This window comes from Talpa occidentalis, unplaced genomic scaffold (genome assembly GCF_014898055.3).
Source record: "Talpa occidentalis isolate TD23 unplaced genomic scaffold, MPIMG_talOcc4v2.1 talOcc4.4, whole genome shotgun sequence".
NCBI classification, from domain to species: Eukaryota; Metazoa; Chordata; class Mammalia; order Eulipotyphla; family Talpidae; genus Talpa; species Talpa occidentalis.
This window is the reverse complement of record NW_023604295.1, coordinates 76,670,310-76,690,056: the sequence shown is the minus strand read 5'-3', so window position 1 is coordinate 76,690,056 and position 19,747 is coordinate 76,670,310. Positions and strand designations below refer to the sequence as shown.

General features: G+C 45.2%; 1 protein-coding gene across 4 annotated transcripts in view; it reads right to left on the bottom strand.

The window, feature by feature from the left end:
- Positions 1-19,747, bottom strand: part of SLC7A14 (solute carrier family 7 member 14) — an 89,125-nt gene that overhangs the window by 18,577 nt on the left and 50,801 nt on the right. For all 4 annotated transcript variants that reach the window (XM_054700712.1, XM_037525710.2, XM_054700713.1 and 1 more), the window contains 3 exons: positions 12,664-12,900; positions 10,257-10,474; positions 1,089-1,235 (listed from right to left, as the gene is read on the bottom strand). In XM_054700712.1, the coding sequence (XP_054556687.1) occupies positions 1,089-1,235; positions 10,257-10,474; positions 12,664-12,900 (602 nt within the window). The remainder of the gene's footprint in view (positions 1-1,088; positions 1,236-10,256; positions 10,475-12,663; positions 12,901-19,747) is intronic.

Genomic DNA, 19,747 nt, shown 5'->3' with positions numbered 1-19,747 from the left:
CACATCCAGCACCCCCTCTCAGCACCTGGCAATGGGGAGATCCAGCTGGCACTCCAAGTGTGTTCAGATGGCAAGTGAAGTTCTATAAACCACATCCAAGGCCACTCTTACGTGTTCTTTTGTCTTCCAGAGCAATCCTGTTTTGTAGCTCATGTTAATAATCAGTGTGTATGGCTTTCTTAGGCAGAAATCTTAGGCGCAAGTCTTTTTTTTTTTTTGGCTCAAGTCTTTTTTGAAGGAGCTGCCACACCGCTGCTTGTTGACTTCTTCCTAATTGTGGTGACAGACAGGAGGGGAACCCAGGCCCAGGGGCTCTCTGTGTCACCACACACTTGCAGTGCCAGCTGGTTCTCCCCATTGCCAGGGACTGAGGGGGTGCTGGATGTGACCAAACTGTTTCTGTGATAGATGTTCTGGGATGGGAGCTGAGAGATGACACATCAGAGGTGTGCTTGGTGGGGAGAGGGTTACCCCCAGGAGACAAGACTGAAGATTCCACTCTGAGAACACCCCTTGGCAGGGAGATGCAAAAGGGTGAGCTTGAGCCAGGGCAAAGAGAGGGAGTAAGGGCAGAAATTCCATCTGTCCCTCCCCCAGAGGTTGAAGGGGAAGCGTGTCTAGAGAACGAGGTATTCTCTCCCGCGCTGGGGGAGCTTCGCCTCTGCTGCCGGGAAGCTCCCAGAAGACAGAAGAGCATTGAGCAGGCACAGAGTCCACAGTGCCTCTGCCCACACACCCACCCGTTACTGCCAGCCTGTGATCTGAGCTGTTGGATGGCAGCCCGCTCCCTGGGCACCATCCCTGGGCAGCAGCGGACACCAGGCTCTGTGTGTGGCGGGGTAGGGATGGAGACCCAGGGGCCATAGTGGAAGCGAGGACCAGGGGTTCCAGTTTGGAGTCCTGATTTTCTTCTTGTCATCAGTGAGTGGGGACACGGGGCACAGACACACACACACACACACATGCTCACCAAGAAGGCCCAAGGGAAGGCTATTTCCTGACAGAAGGGAATCCGGTGGGAAAGGCACATTTTAAAGGTCAAATATGAAAAGGCCATGCGTGGGGTCCCACCAGCAGTGAGTACTTACAGATACATATGCTGTCAGGCAGATGACCAGGGAGGCAGTGATAGCATAAGGGATGGATGTGTTGGGGTTCTTGGCTTCCTCTCCAGTGGTGGCAATGATGTCAAAGCCAATGAAAGCGTAGAAACATGTAGCCGCTCCTTGCAGCACCTGTGGGGAAGATGGCATCCATCAGATTCAGAATGTCAGGGCTTACGTGTGGCACTCACATCCACCCAGGGCCCGGCAGACTTCACTGAGGTGCAGGTTGGGGGGTGCGGGGGGACAGGGTAGAAACAGTGCTGAGCACTCGAGTTTTTATCACCTGGACTCTCCAGTTGGGTGACCCCTGGCAAGAGCCTTGTGTAAAATGGAGATCAGGGCCCTCTCTGGTGGCACAGCGGTTGAGCGCTGGGCTGCGAAACTGCCCACAGCCTCTGCAGTGCCAGTTCGATCCCTGGCCACCGATGAGGGTCCTACATGACACGCAGACCTCTCCTGCCATGCCCACTGCTCCCCTCAGCAGTGTACTTTGTCAGTCTGCCTGTTCTGCTCCCAGCTCTGGCTCTGGTGAATTCTCTCACCCTCCCGTGCTTCTGTGCTTGTATTAATAAATAAATAAATCTTTAAAAAAATGGAAATCAGAAGAATTATGCCCAAGTGAAAGTGGTCTTCAACACATTCAAATCATTTTTGGTTGTAAGTGGGGTGATTGGCTCTCCCTTCATCTTGGGGACTCATTAACCTTTCTTTGCTTTGCTTTCATTCAATGGTTCTCAACTACCACCAAGGGCTACATGACTATAATGACTCTGGTCATACATATGACTGTCGCTGAAGGATGTTTGGAAAACTGAGCAGGTACTTGTGACTACCACAGAGACACAGGGGCGGTACTGTTGGCATTTAGTGTGGGGACTCAGATGCTTCTCCACAAAGAAGATTTTCCACTAATATTCTGTTAGTGTCCCTGACAGAGCGTCTCCATGGTGGCTTCCAGATCTGGAACAACATAAAAGACTTTCATGTCTTCAGACACTCTGTTGTCTCTTGTGGGAATACAATGCAGAGTCAGTTTGATTCTTCTCCTTTGGGGGCTCAAGGGACCTATTTGGGCTATAACGCAGCAAAGATTTGAGGTGGAGGCAGCATAAGCTGGGCAGTGGTATCCAGTGACATCTGCTGGGTGTCTGTTTGACAGGCGCCTGCGGGGCTCCCAGTGGGCTTAGGACTGGTTAAGTCCAAGTGAAATCAAGACATCAGTAAACATCTTGCATTGAGGAATATGTTACTTTCTTCTGAACATGGCAGAAGTTTGAAGTTTAAATGACATTTCCCCATATTAGCATTTTCACTACCTGCTGAAAGTGAAAATTGTGCCTGTTTGTATGCTTGGGGATATCCCTTCAGGGGAAGATGAGAGATATTTCTGGACTTGTGTGTAAAAGGTGAGGGTCTGAGTAACATGCACTCTCTCCCCACGGCCCAGGAGTGACTCTGAGTGTAGACCAGGCCCTTACCTTTCCCACCGACTTATCAGTAAGAAAAGACAAAATAGTACATATTGAAACCTGCAAGGTACATCACAGAATTGAAGATCTCAGACTTTCCAAAGCAATTTTTGATCATCTGTAAAATGATAACATCTTCTCTACAGTCTTTTCCATTAGGGTCCTAATATTTCAGTTCCCTATATGGGGTTCTTATCTTGGGGTCCCATGCAATTCAGGAAAGTTTGAAAATTTTTGCTGACAAAAATACTACATCATTCAGGCCTCTGCCTGAATGTTAGCATTTCGTTCAATTATGACTGTGGGTGAAGAGCCAACAATACCTGTGACTTTGTCACCAATAGTGGTCAGGTATTTTCCTATCATGTCATGGTCATTGCTGAGATCTTGAAATTTGTGCTAATTGTTCCTTCCAAATTATGATATTTATTAGGCAAATCTATTACTATTTAAAGCATTAGTAAATACATTGCTGTCATATCACAATGTAAACATCTTAAATATTTCAGTAAAAATTGATTTCTTTTGAATTCCAATGTAATTAAGTTATTCACTTATCACACAATTCTCAGAAAAGGGGTCTATCATCTTCATCAGACTGACAAGGAGTCCATGGTACAAAAAAAAAAAAAAGAAAAATAAGTACAACTCCTGATGTATTCTAATAATCCAGGTAGTATAGCAAGAAATTCTCAAACAACTGTTGTTGCCAGAGGCCCACTTTCTGGGAGAGGAGATAACACCTAGTTTCACTCCTGTGAAGTCCTTTGTTTCAGGACTTTGAGAGATGGATCTCAACCTCAGCACACATGGATAGTCACAGGTTTGGAAACATGCTGGGTGTCACTTGTCTAGAATAGGTTTTTGTTCTTCGAGGATGGATGATGGAGTTGCTGGCTCATGAAGCTCCCCCAATCCAGGGAAACCTCACTGTAAGACAACTTACAGAACTTACAGGTCCTCTTTTCTCCATCTTTAGCATCTTCCTTGCACACATACACAGACACACATGTGCATACACATGCACACACACAGCGTAAATCATACAGTGAAGTAGTATGATGATCAGCAGGGTGACTCACTCCAATGAGGATGACCCAGGGCTACAGTGTCATGCCTATTTGGTGTGGTCAGTTCTGGATGGGAAATCCGAGGTGCCCGAAGAGTTTATGGTTGAAGAAATGAGGATGGGTATTTGGAGGTCCTACTGCATCAGGCAGGAGAGAGAACTTAACCCGGATGGTTAAATGAAACGATTTCAGAAAAGGCACTATAGGCACCAAGGCCAGGAAGACGTGAGGCAGAAATATCCTTGCTTCCTTGCTCTCTCCTCCCTTTCAAGTCTCCTGGTAATATCTTCACTGGCTAACCCCAGTGGGAGGCACACAGCTGGGGTCTTCTGGAACATAGACCAGCAAATGCAGGGTGGAGAATGGATCTGGGGAGTGGAGGCAAATGGAGAAAAATGAGCTAATTATCAAGATCAAATAGATCCTACTCTAAAAAGCCAGATATTTTCTAAACAGATTATCAAAGAGGAGATAATATAGTTATAAAATAAGGTTGCCTTTTCACTGGAGTTAGTTGGAATGGGCTTTTAACCTTGCATTCAACTGATCCCTGATTGGTAAATACAAAGGCGTCCAGAAGTGAAAGTGTGTCTCTACTAACCACTAGAGGTGTCTCTACAACCACAGACACTGCTTCCCACCTCACTCTCTCCATCTCAGTTATGGCCACTGGTATTTATGATTAGGACACCTTTCCACTCACACAATAAGTGTGTGTCATACTTAGGGCTGAGCATCTGCGAATGAAATTGATGGGTGCAGTGTATGTGCACATATAGGTTTCTGGGCTTATTGGCACTTCCCCCTAACTTTCCTTTAATGTTTTACATAAGTGAAAAGCAGTGCTGACTTTTTTTAGTTTTATGACATAAGCAAATGTTGTTCTCAAGGCTTTCTTGGTGTAGGTGCTCAGCCAATCTAGAATGGTCTGTCCCTCTATAGGTCTTTGAGGGAAGCAGCACATGCCTCCATCACTGGAGAACAGCTGCTTAATTAGTTGCCAGAAGCAATGTCACTTGTGGCCTGTGACACAGTGTGTGGGGACCCTAAAGCCAGCCCACTGTGCCCTGATGATATTTGCGAGGCATTAGACAAGACAGCCCTCTGTAGTCTACCTTGGTCAGATGCCTAGGGGAAAATCGGGCAGAAATCCACCTATATACAATTCACTCCCAAGGTAAGAAGACAAAACTCTAACTTAAATGGCCTTTTCTACCACTCACATGCCCCTGATCTAATCGCAGCCTGTCCACAGTGACAGTGGAATGTGCTGATAGGTTCCAATAAATGCATTCAAATGGGGGAACATGAAAAACAACTTCTCCTTTGGAGGCTGTTAGCATTCCCCACACAAGCTTGCTATGGACCATTTTCCTAGGAGCTATTTGTGCGGGTAGAGTGTCTTATTTTGTTAAAGAAAAACCATAAGATAGCATCGAGAACAAATAACATACAGGGAATACACATCCAACAATGTTCGCGGGCTGAGGAATTGCAGATGGAAGCAGGGGTTCATCCGAGGGCCAGCAGTTACTTGATATAGGGAAAAATGTTTGTTGTTCTTAAGTTCTTCAAAACCAAAGACGCATTTGGCCCAAAACCTGTAAGTGAGTAAACCATTCCTTAAGCTATTTTCTTTGGAAGGAAGCAATTGGAGCAGGGAAAGAGTAGGCTGATGAGGGGTCCATGGCCAAGGACACATAGCTCATTAACTCTTTCAAAGTACTTGAGAGTGTTTCAGGTTATGTGATAGTGAGCTATCTCCTCCACAATGGTTTCCAAATCCAATGGTTTCCTAATCCTACCTGATTAGTGATTGAAGAATAAAGTGGATCGGAACTCTGTACTAGTCCCCTTGCCAGGAGTAGGGGTTCTGACAAGCCCTATTTCTGAAGATCCTGCAGCTGCCAAGCAGGAAACTCACTTTTGTTGAGCTTGTTGGCTAACAGAGTAGGGAGCATGTTCATTAATTTGGTGGATAACACACTCACAAGAGGGTGTCAGACCTTAAAAAATAGAATTTATATTCAACATGACCTGGCTGAACAGGAAAAGTAACCTGAAACCTAAGTTGAGAAACAACATGTCCAGGCCAGTCTGTTAGGGAGGAAATGTACTACCCAGAAATCCAAGGCCAGGCAGATATCAAAGAGGATGAATCAGCAACATCTTTACACTGGACTGTTCTTTGTGCTCAGATGATGCCTTTAGTCACAGTTACTAGGGCACACTTTAGAACTTCTGGCAGGGATAATGGATTTGCAGCAAAAAAATCCAAAATCTCAGTCAAGCTTTTTGGTAGTCAATGACAAGCCTACTCAAGATAGTAGTTGTGAGCCTTCCCGGTGGCGCAGCGTGTTGAGTGCCACACTGTGAAGCTGTCTGCAGTCTCTGCAGCGCCAGTTTTATCCCGGATGGACGGCGAGGCAAAGCAGACCTCTCCTGTCTCGCCTGCTGCTCCCCTCAGCAGTGTATTTCGTCAGTCTGCCTGTTCTGTTCCCTGCTCTGTCTCTGGTGAATCCTTGCACCCTCCCGCACATCTGGCCTGTACCCTGGTTCTTGTATAAATAAATAAATAAATCTTTAAAAAAAAAAGATAGTAGTTGTGGGTCCTCCCTTGTGGTGCAAGGGGTTAAGACTCAACCTGTGAAGCTGTCAAGCTGGCCACAGCCACTGCAGCACGAGTTCAATCCCCAGCCAGGGAGCTACCCACATGGTGCAGCAGATCTCTCCTATCTCATCTGCTGCTCCCCTCAGCAGTGTATTTCAGTCAGTCTGCCTGTTCTGTTCCCCACTCTGTCTCTGGTGAATCCTCTCACCCCCCCCCCACTTCTGGCCTCTACCCCAGTTATTGTACACATAAATAAATAAATCTTAAAAAAAAAGATAGTAGTTGTGGATTGAAGTAGGTCAGAAGCCAAAGGTGCAATGAAAGAGAATTGGTGCCTTGCATCCAAAGCCAGGGAGAGGAGTAGATACAAACTCTTGCTCTTGCAGAACTGGGATTGAATTTTAGCTCAATTATGAACTCGTACTGTGACCTTCATGTTTCTGCATTTTAGTTATTTTGATGCTAAAGTGGAGATAACTGCACTTATTTTTCAGGGCTATTGTGAAGATTAAATGAAAAGTGTATATCAAAGTGTTTGTCAAAAGTAAATGTTAAGAGTTAGGAAAGTGGGGACTTCCTGGTGGCCTAGGGGTTAAGTCTCAGTTCTGTCACTGCTATGACCTGAGTTCAATCCCCAACCAGGGAGCTGACCCACATATGGTGCAGCAGACCTCTCCTCTCCTGTTTTGCCCACTGCTCCCCTTAGCAGTGTATTTCAGTCAATCTGCCTGTTCTGCTCCCCATTCTGTCTCTGGTGTATCCTCTAACCCCCTGCACCTCTGCCCTACACCCCAGTTCTTCTATACAAAAATAAATTTTAAAAAACTTAGGAAGGTCATCCTTCCTTCTTCTTTATACCTAACTTCTGCTCTTCTTTTCATATACAAAGGTTATGTGAAAATGGGGAGTCCCTCACGTTGGATTGAGTATTACCTTCCTTGATGAGATGGGCTGCTGACTGAGAAAAGACGTGAGCCCCCAGTGTGACCAGACCCAGAATAAAGCACAGGGGAAGTGCTCATTCAGCATCTTCAGCATGGATGGGCAAAGTGTGCTTATACAAAGGATATTAACTCTTTCCAGTCTTTACATGGGGCCTAACCTATAGTGTGTGCCATTTAGGTGAGCTATTTAAGAGGATTTTGAAAATTCAACATGAATCAGGTAAGTAAGAAAAGTTTTTCAATTGCTTGACATGTAATAAACAAGGCACCTGCAACCTGGGCTGTTTTAACTGCACTTCCATATGAGACCAGAAAAGAAACCATGTCTTAATGCTCCTCTTAGTTCAATACTCCATGTCTGTGAGAGCATAAAGAAAAAGAAGATGCATCATTTGACATTAATTACCTTATTAGTTTTTTTGTTTAATTTAAAGAAGCCTCGGAAGGACCTCCCCTGGTGGCGCAGTGGTTGAGTGCTGGGCTGCGAAGCCGCCTGCAGCCTTTGCAGCACCAGTTCCATCCCCGGCCGCTGGTGAGGGTCCCACATGGCGTGGCAGACCTCTCCTGCCACGCCCGCTGCTCCCCTCAGCAGTGTACTTCATCAGTCTGCCTGTTCTGTTCCCTGCTCTGTCTCTGGTGAATCCTCTCACCCTCCTGTGCATCTGGCCTGTACCCTGGTTCTTGTATAAATAAATAAATAAACAAATCTTTAAAAAAAAAAAAAAAGAAGCCTCGGAAGGGAGGTTTCATGTACAAGGTATTTGACATAGTGGAAAGGACCTGGAGTTATCAAGACGTGGGTGGACACGAGTTTCAACCCTGGCAGACTAGCTGAATGGCTTCAGTGAGTAACCCAGCCTCTCCAAGCCACGGAGTCTCCATCTGTCAGTTAAGGGTAGCAGCACCTGCTTTGAAGTTTGTTAGAAGAGGGAGATAATATTCGCAGAGCACAACGCCAGGGATCTAAGGGTCAGGGGACACATTCTCGTTCTTTCCTCCTGTCATTATCACTACTGCTAACTATACAATACACACATAAAAACACCCCCCCCCAAATGTTTTTTTTGGCAAACATTTGATGTGGTTCTTTTTTCCCAGTTGGTAGATGAGAAAACCTGAAGAAGTTAGCACAGACGTGAGCCATTGGCCAAAGTCTTAGTGTTAGTCACCACCCAATGATTTCTTATACTGTCAAGAAAATGGTGAGAACATCCTCATGTGCTATGATGAAAATGCAGCTGAGTTCCGGAAAAACAATCTTTCTTTGTCACTTTTGTAATTTGTTGTTTCTCTTATGTGATAGGAAAGACATGTTTTGTATCATAAAATAGACTTGAGGATTCAAAGGGGTCAACAATGTTTCTTTGTCATTTCTTCTGGTTTTAACCAGTTTTAGGATTTATTCAAGGAGGAGGGATGAACTTTGTAGTTCTGGGGAATTCCTACAGATAAGCAGAAGACTAGAAATCTTGGCTTATATTCCTCCCTTGCTATTTCTCTGCATTGAACAGTGTGGCAAAATCACTTCAGCATAAACTGAAGTTATTTTGAATGTTCTCCAAGAGGGATTTCTGGTCTCTGGACATCTTGGAGGAAAACCTGGCTAAACAAAAACTACCAAAGCAGCATTGGTGGAATCATAGACTTTTCTTTTGCTACCAGCCCTAGGCAGGTTTTCCTCCCTCAGCCTCAACCTCACCTATTACATGAAAGGATAGGACAGGTGACCTCTAAGATCCTTTCCAGCTTGAAGGCTCTGATTTATGTTCTACTATTTTAAAAAAGGGTGGATGGGTGAATTTTACCAATAAATCCATAACGCAGGAATGTTACCTACCCCGGAGAAAGAACCCAGGTGCCACTTAGCACTGCTTGTCAGTGTGAAGAATTCGCCACTTTGACCTGCCCATTTTTCTTTCGTGTAAACCACACCATGCAGATCATGGGGGTGAGATCTGAAGATGTCCTTTTGGCCCTGCCCACACTCTTGCCAAACCCCAGAATGCACCAGGTAGGCTTCTCTGCCATAAATCACACCTCTGGAATGGATTTATAGCCCCAAACCCACCGGAGCTTCTCAAATACCCTCAGAACCCAACAGGGCTCGCCGTCTTGGGTCAGATGTTTGGATTGTATTGAAGAATTGTTCTTTCCTACTGTTACTCAGTGATCAAGAAAGATAAACTCATGCCCTTTGCAGGAACATGGATGGAGCTGGAAGGGATTATGCTAGCCAAAATAAATCAGAAGAAAAAAAGATAAATATTGGATGGACTCATTGTATGTGGAATATAGAGAAACCAAACAAAAGGTCAAGAAAAAGTCAAAACTAGTAAGCTGAGCATAGAATTGAGACATACAGCAAAGAAGGGAGATGGTGGGGGGCAAAACAGGGGAGGGATGAACACAAGGAAATCTGGTGATGATTCATGAGTGATATGGTGGCGGGACAACTATGGGGACCATAACGATGTATGAAAAAAAAGTTAATAAAAGAAAGTTCAAAAAAAGTTGTCCTTTCCCAGTTCTAAACCCAGGTGACACTCATCCCTTCCCTGCATGTCCACTCTCCCTGGCCTCCTTTATTGCCTTGTCTGCTGTGGATTCTCTGTCTCTCTGAATAGACTGTATGTGGAGAGGTTCTATAGAACTGAATGCTCCTGTACAGGCTTTGGAACCACGCAGTCCTGGCTTTGGGTCCCGACTCTGCCACTTACACCATGTGCTTGATAGCCAGTCATTGGGCCTCCCTGAAGGTGATTTTCTTCCTCTGTAAGACCAGAATGTAAATATCTCCCTTGCAAGGTTATTGGGAAGATGGAGTGGTATATTACATTCAAAGCACTTAGCACAGTATTAGGTATATTGTTATTCATTAAAATAAGATCTCAATAGATGTTTGTGAAACAAGAAAAGAGGAAGCACTTTTCCAATGAAGTTCAGATACAAGGTGATGAGGAGGGTGCCATAAAGAGTATGAGATGTGAAAGCATTCCTCAGGCTGGTCACCAGGAGGCAGACAGGGCAAGGGATAGGTGCATCAGGAATGAACTCACCCCTGACCAGCCATGGGGCAAGAACTGGCCCTCAGCCCAGTATTTCCCATTGATGAAGAAGAGGCCTGCGATCATGATGAACACCCACACCGCCAGGTTCAGCACGTTGAGGACGTTGTTGAGACCCACGGAATTCTTCACCCCCAGAGCAACGATGATGGTGACGATGACAGCGATCACTAGAGCCAGAAGGTCAGGGTAGGATTCTTCACCTTTCCCTGAAGGGGAGAGACATGAGTTAGTTTTCTCCAGAGTGGGATGGGGGGAGGGCCACACCAACTTGCAGCCCCACTCCACAGCATCTGTGCTCAGTGATGGGAAGGCTGGTCAGTTGGTCAAGGAGGGAGGAGACAGGACTGTGTGTGTATGCACGTGGGCGCCAACAGTGTGGTCGCCCAGCAGATACAAGTCTCTACTGGCAGATGGGCAGGTTTTGGTTTACAGGTAAGATGACTGAGTATCCTGAACCCAAATTTTGGCAACAGTGCTCCCTGCTCATGGAACTAGGACACAGAACATTCAAAGTTGGGACAGTCCTGGGACATTGGAATGTACATACGGTCTTGCATGTTATTTGAAAACTGCTTTTTTGGGCCTCCCTCGTGGTGCAGCATATTGAGCGCAGTGCTGTCAAGCTGTCTGCAGCCTCTGTAGTGTGGGTTCAATGCCCGGTAGGCCAGGGAGCTACCCACACAGTGAGGCAGACCTCTCCTGACTCGCCCGCTGCTCCCCTCAGCAGTGTCGTTCAGTCAGTCTGCCTGTTCTGCTCCCTGCTCTGTCTCTGGTGAATCCTCTCACCCTCCCGTGCCTCTAGCCTGTACCCCAGCTATTTTATAAATAAAAAAAAATTAAAAAAAGAATATTTATAAAATAAAAATAAAAAAAAGAAAACTGCTTTTTCTTTATTGCTCATTTTCTAGTCCACACATTTCCATTTTTATTCAGTAATCTTTTCATTATTAGCAAGTTAAACAATGTGTTTCTTCGAAAGCTATTGTAAGAATAGTGTTCTTTCCATTTATGTCTGTGTGGTTGCAGAGGAAATGAGCAGGGAACATGCCCAGCCTGCTTGGTCTTGTCTGTTGGCCAATGGACTCCTGCCCTCTACAGAGTGGAAAAGGCACTGCCTCGCAGTCAGGCTCCAGAATTTTGCTTGGGTGTTTTCCCATAACTAGCCGGGTGGCCTTGGACTTCAGCTGTCAAGTTGAGGAGTTAGACTAAGTGATTTTGAAGGACTGCTGACCTAAAGTTCCATGCAATCAGTATATGGAGCAGATATGATCTCCATACTTTCTTTTTTAATGATTTATTTTATTATTTATGCATGCAAGAACTGGGGTGTAGGCCAGGGGTGCAGGGGGAAGGGGGTGAGAGGATTCACCAGAGACTGAGGGGAGCAGAACAGGTGGATTGAGTGAAATGCACTGCTGAGGGGAGCAGTGGGTGAGACAGGAGAGGCCTGCTGTGCCATGTGGGTCGCCTTCCTGTCAGGGAATCAAACTTGTGCTGCAGTGGCTGCCGATAGCTTCATACTGTGGTCTCCATACTTTTTATCTTATCAGGATATCTGTGTGCTCAGTATCTTTGCCAATTATTCTGAGATAGAGAATCCAAAGTCAAATGACTTGTACCTGGCCTCAGAATCAGCCCTTCGAAGTTCTGGAGCAAGGCCCCAAAGTCCCTCAACTATTGTCTGACTTTCCATGAATGCAAAAGGAGAGTCAGATACCAGGATGGGAAGAGGGTGGCAAGTGATGGATGGAGTCTGAAGTCTCACAGTATTTGTTATGTGAGTGTCTGATTACTTAGCATTCAGTTACAGCAATCCTCTTTGATCTCTGCTAAAATGGAATCTATTTTGTTCCTTTTATAAACATACTTTCTTATTTAAAAATTCATGCTTTTTAATGAAAATTAAAATAGATCTTCTAATGATACCACTTGAGAACTTTTCTTATAGTTCCTTTTCCTGTGTTGGTCTTATATTTACATAGTTACTGACATGACACATATATAGTTTCTATCTTTTGTCGGGTGACATGAAAGCAGAAACATATTTCATGTTAGTACAACAGTCAAATCATTCTTTTAATTGCTGGCCTCATAATACTCTTGCACAATTTATTTAATTAGTTGTTCCATTGTAGAATATTAGGACTGTTTCTGATTTTTTTGTTATTGTAAATAAGGCTGTGCTGAACATCTTTTTGTGTACAGCTTTTGTGGAAATTAGAGTGAATTCCCTTATAGATTCACAGGGGAAGAATCACTTTGCCAAAAAAAAAAAAAAAAAAAAGGATATAATAAAAGCTCTTGAACATTTGTCAAAATGCACGCTGAGAAGGGAGCCCATTAATTTGGCTCAGTAAGACTGCAGGTTGGTGTAAGAGGATGTGACAGGTCTCACCCAGGCCATTGAGGGTCCCCACGGTGTCCACCATCCACCGGCTGATGGTGTGGTTGGCCAGCGAGTCAAACATGCTGCTGAGAGCGCTGGCACCAGCCGCAGTACCAATCAGGTACTCCAGGATCAGGTTCCAGCCGATGAAAAATGCCACAAATTCTCCAACAGTGACATAGCTGTAGGTGTAGGCTGACCCCGTGGTCTTGGGGACCCGAACTCCGAACTCTGCATAGCAGACACCTGCATGGGTGGGCAAACACACATGGGGGGTGGAATTCAGATGAGTGAATCATCTTGGGTGGAAAATATTGGCAATTGCCGGAAACTTAGAATAAACACACAAAGTTTTATGGATATGAAGCAACGTCTGACTTCCTAACTTCCTTCCTTGACATGACACGTATTGTTAAGTGCCTGCTAAGTGGACACTAGTGAATACCAGACACACTAGTGCCTACTAAGTGGACACTAGTGAATACCAGACACACTAAAGATAAGTAAGGCAGATCTCTTGATCGTATAGCATCTATTTTCCAATCAGGAAAGAGTTTAAATGATTCCACATGACCAGTTTTAATACTGCAGAGTGTTTATGAGGTGCTGCTGTTGGAGTTCCCTGGGGTAAGTATGGTTCCTTGGTTGCACGGGCAGCAGGGAGGAAGGAGGAAGCCTTTTGTTTTGCATCTTGGAGGGTGAGCTGGGCTTTGCCAAGAAGAGAAAAATGAAGAAAGAATGGTGTCAGGCCAATGAAGAGGCATAGCTGGAATGACACTTGCTGGCTTCTTTAAGGAATGAGGAAGATGAGTCTGCAGAGCTGGAGTGTAATCAAGTGATTGAGGAAGTAGGCCCTTTTTAATAGGTTGGAGGAATCTAGCTGAAAAGGACTGTGCAGTTGATCTATTCTAACATTTTAAAGGTTTGCATTTGTTATAAGCCTTTTTTTTTTTTTTTTTTTGGCACACAAAGTATTACTTGAGAGCCCAGTACATAAAGAAGTAAAAGCAGGTGACTCAGTTTAAGATAGGTGGGAGTCCTGAGGTTGGTCTACTAAAGATCTGCTTCGTCCCCTACATCCCCAAGGTTCCTGACCCTCCTCTGCGCACCCACAGAGCACAGCATGGGGATGAGAGTCAACTGTTCATTAGGATTGTTCTCTCACATCATACGTGATGCAAATGAACCCAGACCTGAAGGACATATTTAATGACAACTGGGAGCTAGAACTGAAGTCTCCTGATGCTGCTGTAGGAGTTTTCCAATTCATTCATTCATTTATTCATAACAGTTATAAGGTACGATCTTGATGATTCTATGTTAGATGCTAGGGATGAAAAGGTGAACAGTAAGAACCTATTCCTTTTCTTTGGGTCTTATAGTGTAGTGAGGAAGAAAGCCTTGATAGCCAACAATAGAATAAAAGAAGAAAGGACACATTGGTTGTGGGGGTTGGGAGGAAAATGTGTGAGCTGCTTTAAAGGACTACAGAATTGAATTTTGCAGTAAGACAGTCAGTCAGAAGGACTACCTGATGGGAAAGAGCTAAAATGGGGAGTGGAGGGAGTGGAAAATAGGCCAACTCTGCAGTTTCACTCAGGCCCCTGGGGTCAGAGCATCTTGAATGCAGCTCAGAAGGTCACACTGTGGGGGATGGGCCACCAGTAGTGGACACTGGGCTTGATTAGTTGTTGTGAACATACTGTGTCTTTGATCCTGCCTACTGGGGAGGTAGAAGGTTTGGGGTTGGCTGATCTGGCGAATGGATGAGGTCAGTGAATCCTCATTCATGAGGTCAGCTCCTCCCAAGTGCCAATTATCTGCCATCTCCCAGACCCAGGACTCAGTTCAACATGCCAATCCGGCCCCAAACATGTCTTTCAGAAGGTCCTCACCAAAGATGGCCTTGTGCTAAGATGTTTGTTACCCACATCTGTTTCACTTTCTTACTTTTCTTAAAACATCTCTGTTTATATATACATTCACGGAAGGGCTAGATATGTTGCATATTTTGCTGTGAATACTACTGCTGTTTATATACATGTGAGGGGTAGAAGGAGAAATCACAGGGCCTCAGAGAGAAATAGAGTGTGAATTCTCTTGGAAACATTCCTTTTCTCTGTGACATTGGATTCCAGATGGCGGCTAATGGAGTTTCCCCATCCTAGCCATCTCCCTTCACAAGCTGGTCGCTGTGTTCTGAGAAACATCTATTTTGCCTCCTCAGAGTGTTGGGATCCTGCGATGCTGCACTGATATTCTTTTCCTAATGTTCTTGGTTAGCCAAGAAAATTGTGGGTTTGTTTTCCAGGGTGTCATCTCCCTTCCTCCCACCTCCTTGCTTCTGTCTCTTCACCTGAGCAGCCTTGGCCACTCCGTCACCTGTCAGCAAAGTCGAGGCAATTTTTACAAATGCGTCTGGAAGAAAAGCAATTTGTCTGGGAATGCCTACGTTTCTTTGTGTCTTGGACGAGACTTATAATTTTTCTGCCAAAGCAGGCTCCAGGGGGACAGGAGGAGCCTGTATTTAGGGACAGGCAGTGTCTTCAATCAGGGTGTGTGCCACACCATTAGTTACGGAGCTTGACAGGCCTCCAGTTAGAGCTGGATCTGGAGCAGAGCGCTCCCAGCTCCCCAGCCGCAGCCCCACTGTGTCCACGTAGAAACAGGAAAGAAAGGCTGTCCTCATAGTCAGCAAAGTTACCACTGAAACAGGTGAAGAAGTTCAATAACATGCTGATTAAATGGGACCAGACTCTCTGTCTGGTCTCCACCTTTCTGGAGGTTATGGGAGGTACAGTTTCCATGTGATAATTTAAGCATTATATTGCCTGGTGGTGTGCTTGTTGATTGTCATCATTAGTATACACTATTTGACTTGCTTGCTTCACCAGATGATGAGGAGGATGGTATTGATGATGACACTAATTATAATACTCATGTGGTGGCCTCCAACGGAAGACCATGAAAGTGGGTTCGTTGAACCCATTTTGGTCTTTCTGTGTTTCCAAGGTGGCAGGAGGCTGGAAGTGCCCTTTTCTCTGCTTCTGACATTGTTAGGTAGGTGACCTCAGGTTAGCCAGAGGTCCAGTGGATTGGGTGCCATGCTTAAGGCCACTTGCAGTGAAACTTGAGTTGCCATTCATCATGCTCTGACTGCGTGTCAGGCCCTGGGCCAAGTGATCTGTGTGCATTTTCCCACTGAATTGTATAACCACTCTCTGGGGCTGTGGCCAGAGAGTTGGTAGGATCTAAGTTTTTTATGTGTGTGTTTACAAGTTTATGTGTGACAACAGGCTATGGTGGAGGACTTATGGGTGCTTTGGAAGTGGGAGAGCTACGAGGATCCCGCTGCGAGGGTGAGGCTGGAGGGCAGCGTGGCCCCTCTTCATGGGATGCTGTCAGCATCGCAGGCACCTATTGCCTGGCCATCGTGCCTTACTCATACCCAGCTCCCATGTCAGCACAGGGTTGAGGTTGCTAACATAATCACTTCTTCACTTTTGTCACGATACCCTGTTTAATTTCCTTAGAGCACTTATCACAATTTAAATTATTATATATTTATTTATTTATTTTCTAAGGCTCTGCTTATTTGTCTGCTTTGAAACACAGACATATTATAGGGGGCTGTCCCTTAGAGATGGGAATTCCATGGGGGCAAGAACCTGCAGAGTCCAGAGTAATCTCTACACAAGGTACGTCTGGAGAGAGGGTCTTTTGCTGCTGGGTCTTTTGCCAGGTGTGCACAAGAGGGGCTTTGAAATCTGAACCAGGGACTGCTCATTGGCATTCAGATCAAATGTAGTCTTGTTAAGTTGGGCACTTGGTCAGTAGCAGAGATAATAACAACAACAAACATTACTGAACATTTACTATGTGCACCAGCTATACTTGTACATAAGTCACTTTACATACAAGATTTTAATCTTCTCAAGACGTTTATGATGTAGAGAATATTATTATTTCCTTTTACACATGATGACTCCAAGATCTAAATAGGACTTATCAGGACTTCCCAACCTTTTCTCCTTGTCAGACACACCTAAAAAATGATATTTGTATGACTGTATTTATATGATTATATGTAAAAGGGAAGGTTGCGCCCAGAAATATCTGCCTGGTGCACCATCCTAGCTGCCCTGAGGGTGGGGGCTCAATACCTTGGCACATCTGTAATTTTTGGAAACTTGTTTGGGGTATTCTAGATGAAGTACATTTTCCAAGTCACACATAAATAAAAGAGCAGGGTTTTTAAGCAACATGGATCAGCTACAGGGACAAATTGCATTTGCCTCCTAGATGTAGCATGGGTTTGGGGTCTGTGTGTGTGCGTGTGTGTGTGCGCGCGCACATGCGTGCGCACCTCGCATGTAGGGAGTTGGGACATTGGACCTATCTTTATGTATCTTTCACTCCCTGGGTTCTTCTTCATCCTAACCCATACAAGCAATCTAATTCAAACTCTTCATTTTTCAGAAAAGGCAATTGAATTTGAGAGATGTGAATGAATGACTTGCCGAGGGTCCTGAGCTGGTGAAGGACAAAGTTGGAACTAGATCTCCACTGTCCTGAGCTCTGACTCAGACCCTGTTCCTGGCAGTGCTTATGATTATTTCATGTGTGCCTGTCCTGTTTTTTCACATCAACCTCACACTCTTTGACCCAGAGGTCCTCCCGCTGTGTCCCACAGCACCCTGCCATGCGGAGCGCAGGACAGGTGACCAGTCCTCCCACAGCAGCACAACCTGCTCTCAGGGTGCCCTGTCCACTCTACAGGTGCTGTAGAAGATGGAAAAGAAGCCCAGATCATCTGAATTTTCTGGAAGAAAGTTATTTTTACAATCAGCAATTTGAGAAACTTGCAAATTTCCACGCAAAGATTCTCACTTTCTCTAAACTGGAAACTGACATCATTCTTACAGGGCTGTCAACCCAGCCTAGAGAGAAGAGTGATAGGCACTTCACAACACCCTCTCATTGCTGACAGGTAACAAAAGACTCTGAACTTAGAAGTCATTTTCATGACCTGGGTTAAAAAGTTCTGATCTAAGAAAGTGCTCTCCTAATCAGTGTAAGAGGGTGAGCTGCAGGCTCTTCTGAAACCCCAATAAGCGTGAGGGTTTCCTTGATTCACTTGATTTATTTTATTGAGTTTTAAATTTGGGGAACGGGGCATCCCCTGGTGGCACAGTGGTTGAGTGCTGGGCTGCGAAACTGCTGGCAGCCTCTGCAGTGCCGGTTCGATTCCCGGCCACCGGCCAGGGTCCCACATGGCGCGCAGACCTCTCCTGCTGCCCGCTGCTCCCCTCAGCAGTGTGCTTCGGTCCTTCTGCCTGCTCTGCTCCCCGCTCTGGCTCTGGTGAATTCTCTCACCCTCCCGCGCTTCTGACTGTACCCAGTGCTTCTATCAATAAATAAATATATCTTAAAAAAAAAATAAATAAATTTGGGGAACTGTCTGCTTGAAGCAGCTTGGAGATCTCTAGTCAGACAGATTGAATTTAGTTTCACTCTCTTGCCCCTAACCACCTGTAGCTGTGGATAAATTACCCAATCTCTCTGAGCCTCAGTTTTGTTATCTGGAAAATGAGTATAATAATGCCACTTTTTATTTGAACATTTTTTAAAGGCAGTCCTTTTTTTCTTACATCATTGTTAATTTTTGGACAATTTATGATTTCTCTCCTTAGGGGTGGTTACCGTAGTTCTCCCACTACCAAAACCCCCATCGTCCATCACCATAGTCCTTTGTGCACTTCCCCCACTGTTTTGGCCCTTCCCTTCCTGGATGCTTATCTAAGGTCAGCTTTCAAGGTCTGTCTTTGTCTGACCCTTTGGTTTTACCGTATTCCACATATAAGTGAAATCATCACATACTTATTGTTTCCTTCTGACTTAGTTCACTTAGTAATGCCACTTTTATTTATTTATTTATTTATTCATTTGTTTGTTTTTTAAGATTTATTTTTATTTATTTATACAAGCACTGGGTACAGCGAGAAGCGCGGGAGGGTGAGAGAATTCACCAGAGCCAGAGCGGGGAGCAGAGCAGGCAGAAGGACCGAAGTACACTGCTGAGGGGAGCAGCGGGCGGCAGGAGAGGTCTGTGCGCCATGTGGGACCCTCCTCTGGTGGTGGTGGCAGGGGAGCAGCGGGGGAGCAGCCGGGGAGTGAACCGGCGCTGCAGAGGCTGCGGGCAGCTTCGCAACCCAGCGCTCAACCACTGCGCCACCGGGGAGGCCCCAGTAATGCCACTTTTAAAAAGGATTTTTGGAAAGATTATGGAAATGATGTTCAGCTAGTGCCAGGTCCATCCTAAACCCTTAGTGGTTTAGCTATTATGATGAACCACAGAGAGGGAACACTAATCTACCCAGCGGGGAGGTTGAGAATGAAATGAGGTAAGGCATGCACAGTGTCTGGGGCACAGTATTTCCCTAATAATAGTAAAAACAATAATAATAGTAGTAGTTAACATTTACTCAGTGCATACCAAATTATGCCTTAAGACTTTACAAATCTGGGGTAGCTGCTCTCATTGAGCTTTTGATACAAGGATGTGCATGAGGACAGTATTTGGGAGAGCAAGTCTCCTAGAGACTTGGCAGTTGGCATGCATTTGTTCATCTTTGCATTTCTCCCCTGCTCTCTCAATGCTTTTGTCTCTCCTCCAAAGCCCCCGCCCCCAATATCTCCCCCACCAGTATGGTTGAGAGCAGTATTTATATACGTTTGAAGGAGCAAATAAATGCAGGTTTGTGGGAGGAATGATGATGGTAGGTCACTGAGAATGGCCTACAAAAGATGCAACCCTCCTGGCATCCACCTCTGAAATCTGGCTTCAATTTGAGAAGATGAAAGTGGTTTGTTTTGAAAAACAAAACTAGGGAACACACTGATCTGTCTAAATAGACTAAATCTTTAGAAATCTTCCTTGGTCACGCAAAAGCCAACCTGAGTAGAATACTGGAATGGGAAACAGAGCTTTGTGAGGGTCCACAGAACCAGCGCAGGGAGGAGGCTGGCAAGGAGCCTTGCCAGAGCCCCACAGCGTTCTGCTCCCTTTACCACCTCCCTAGGGATCCTGTTA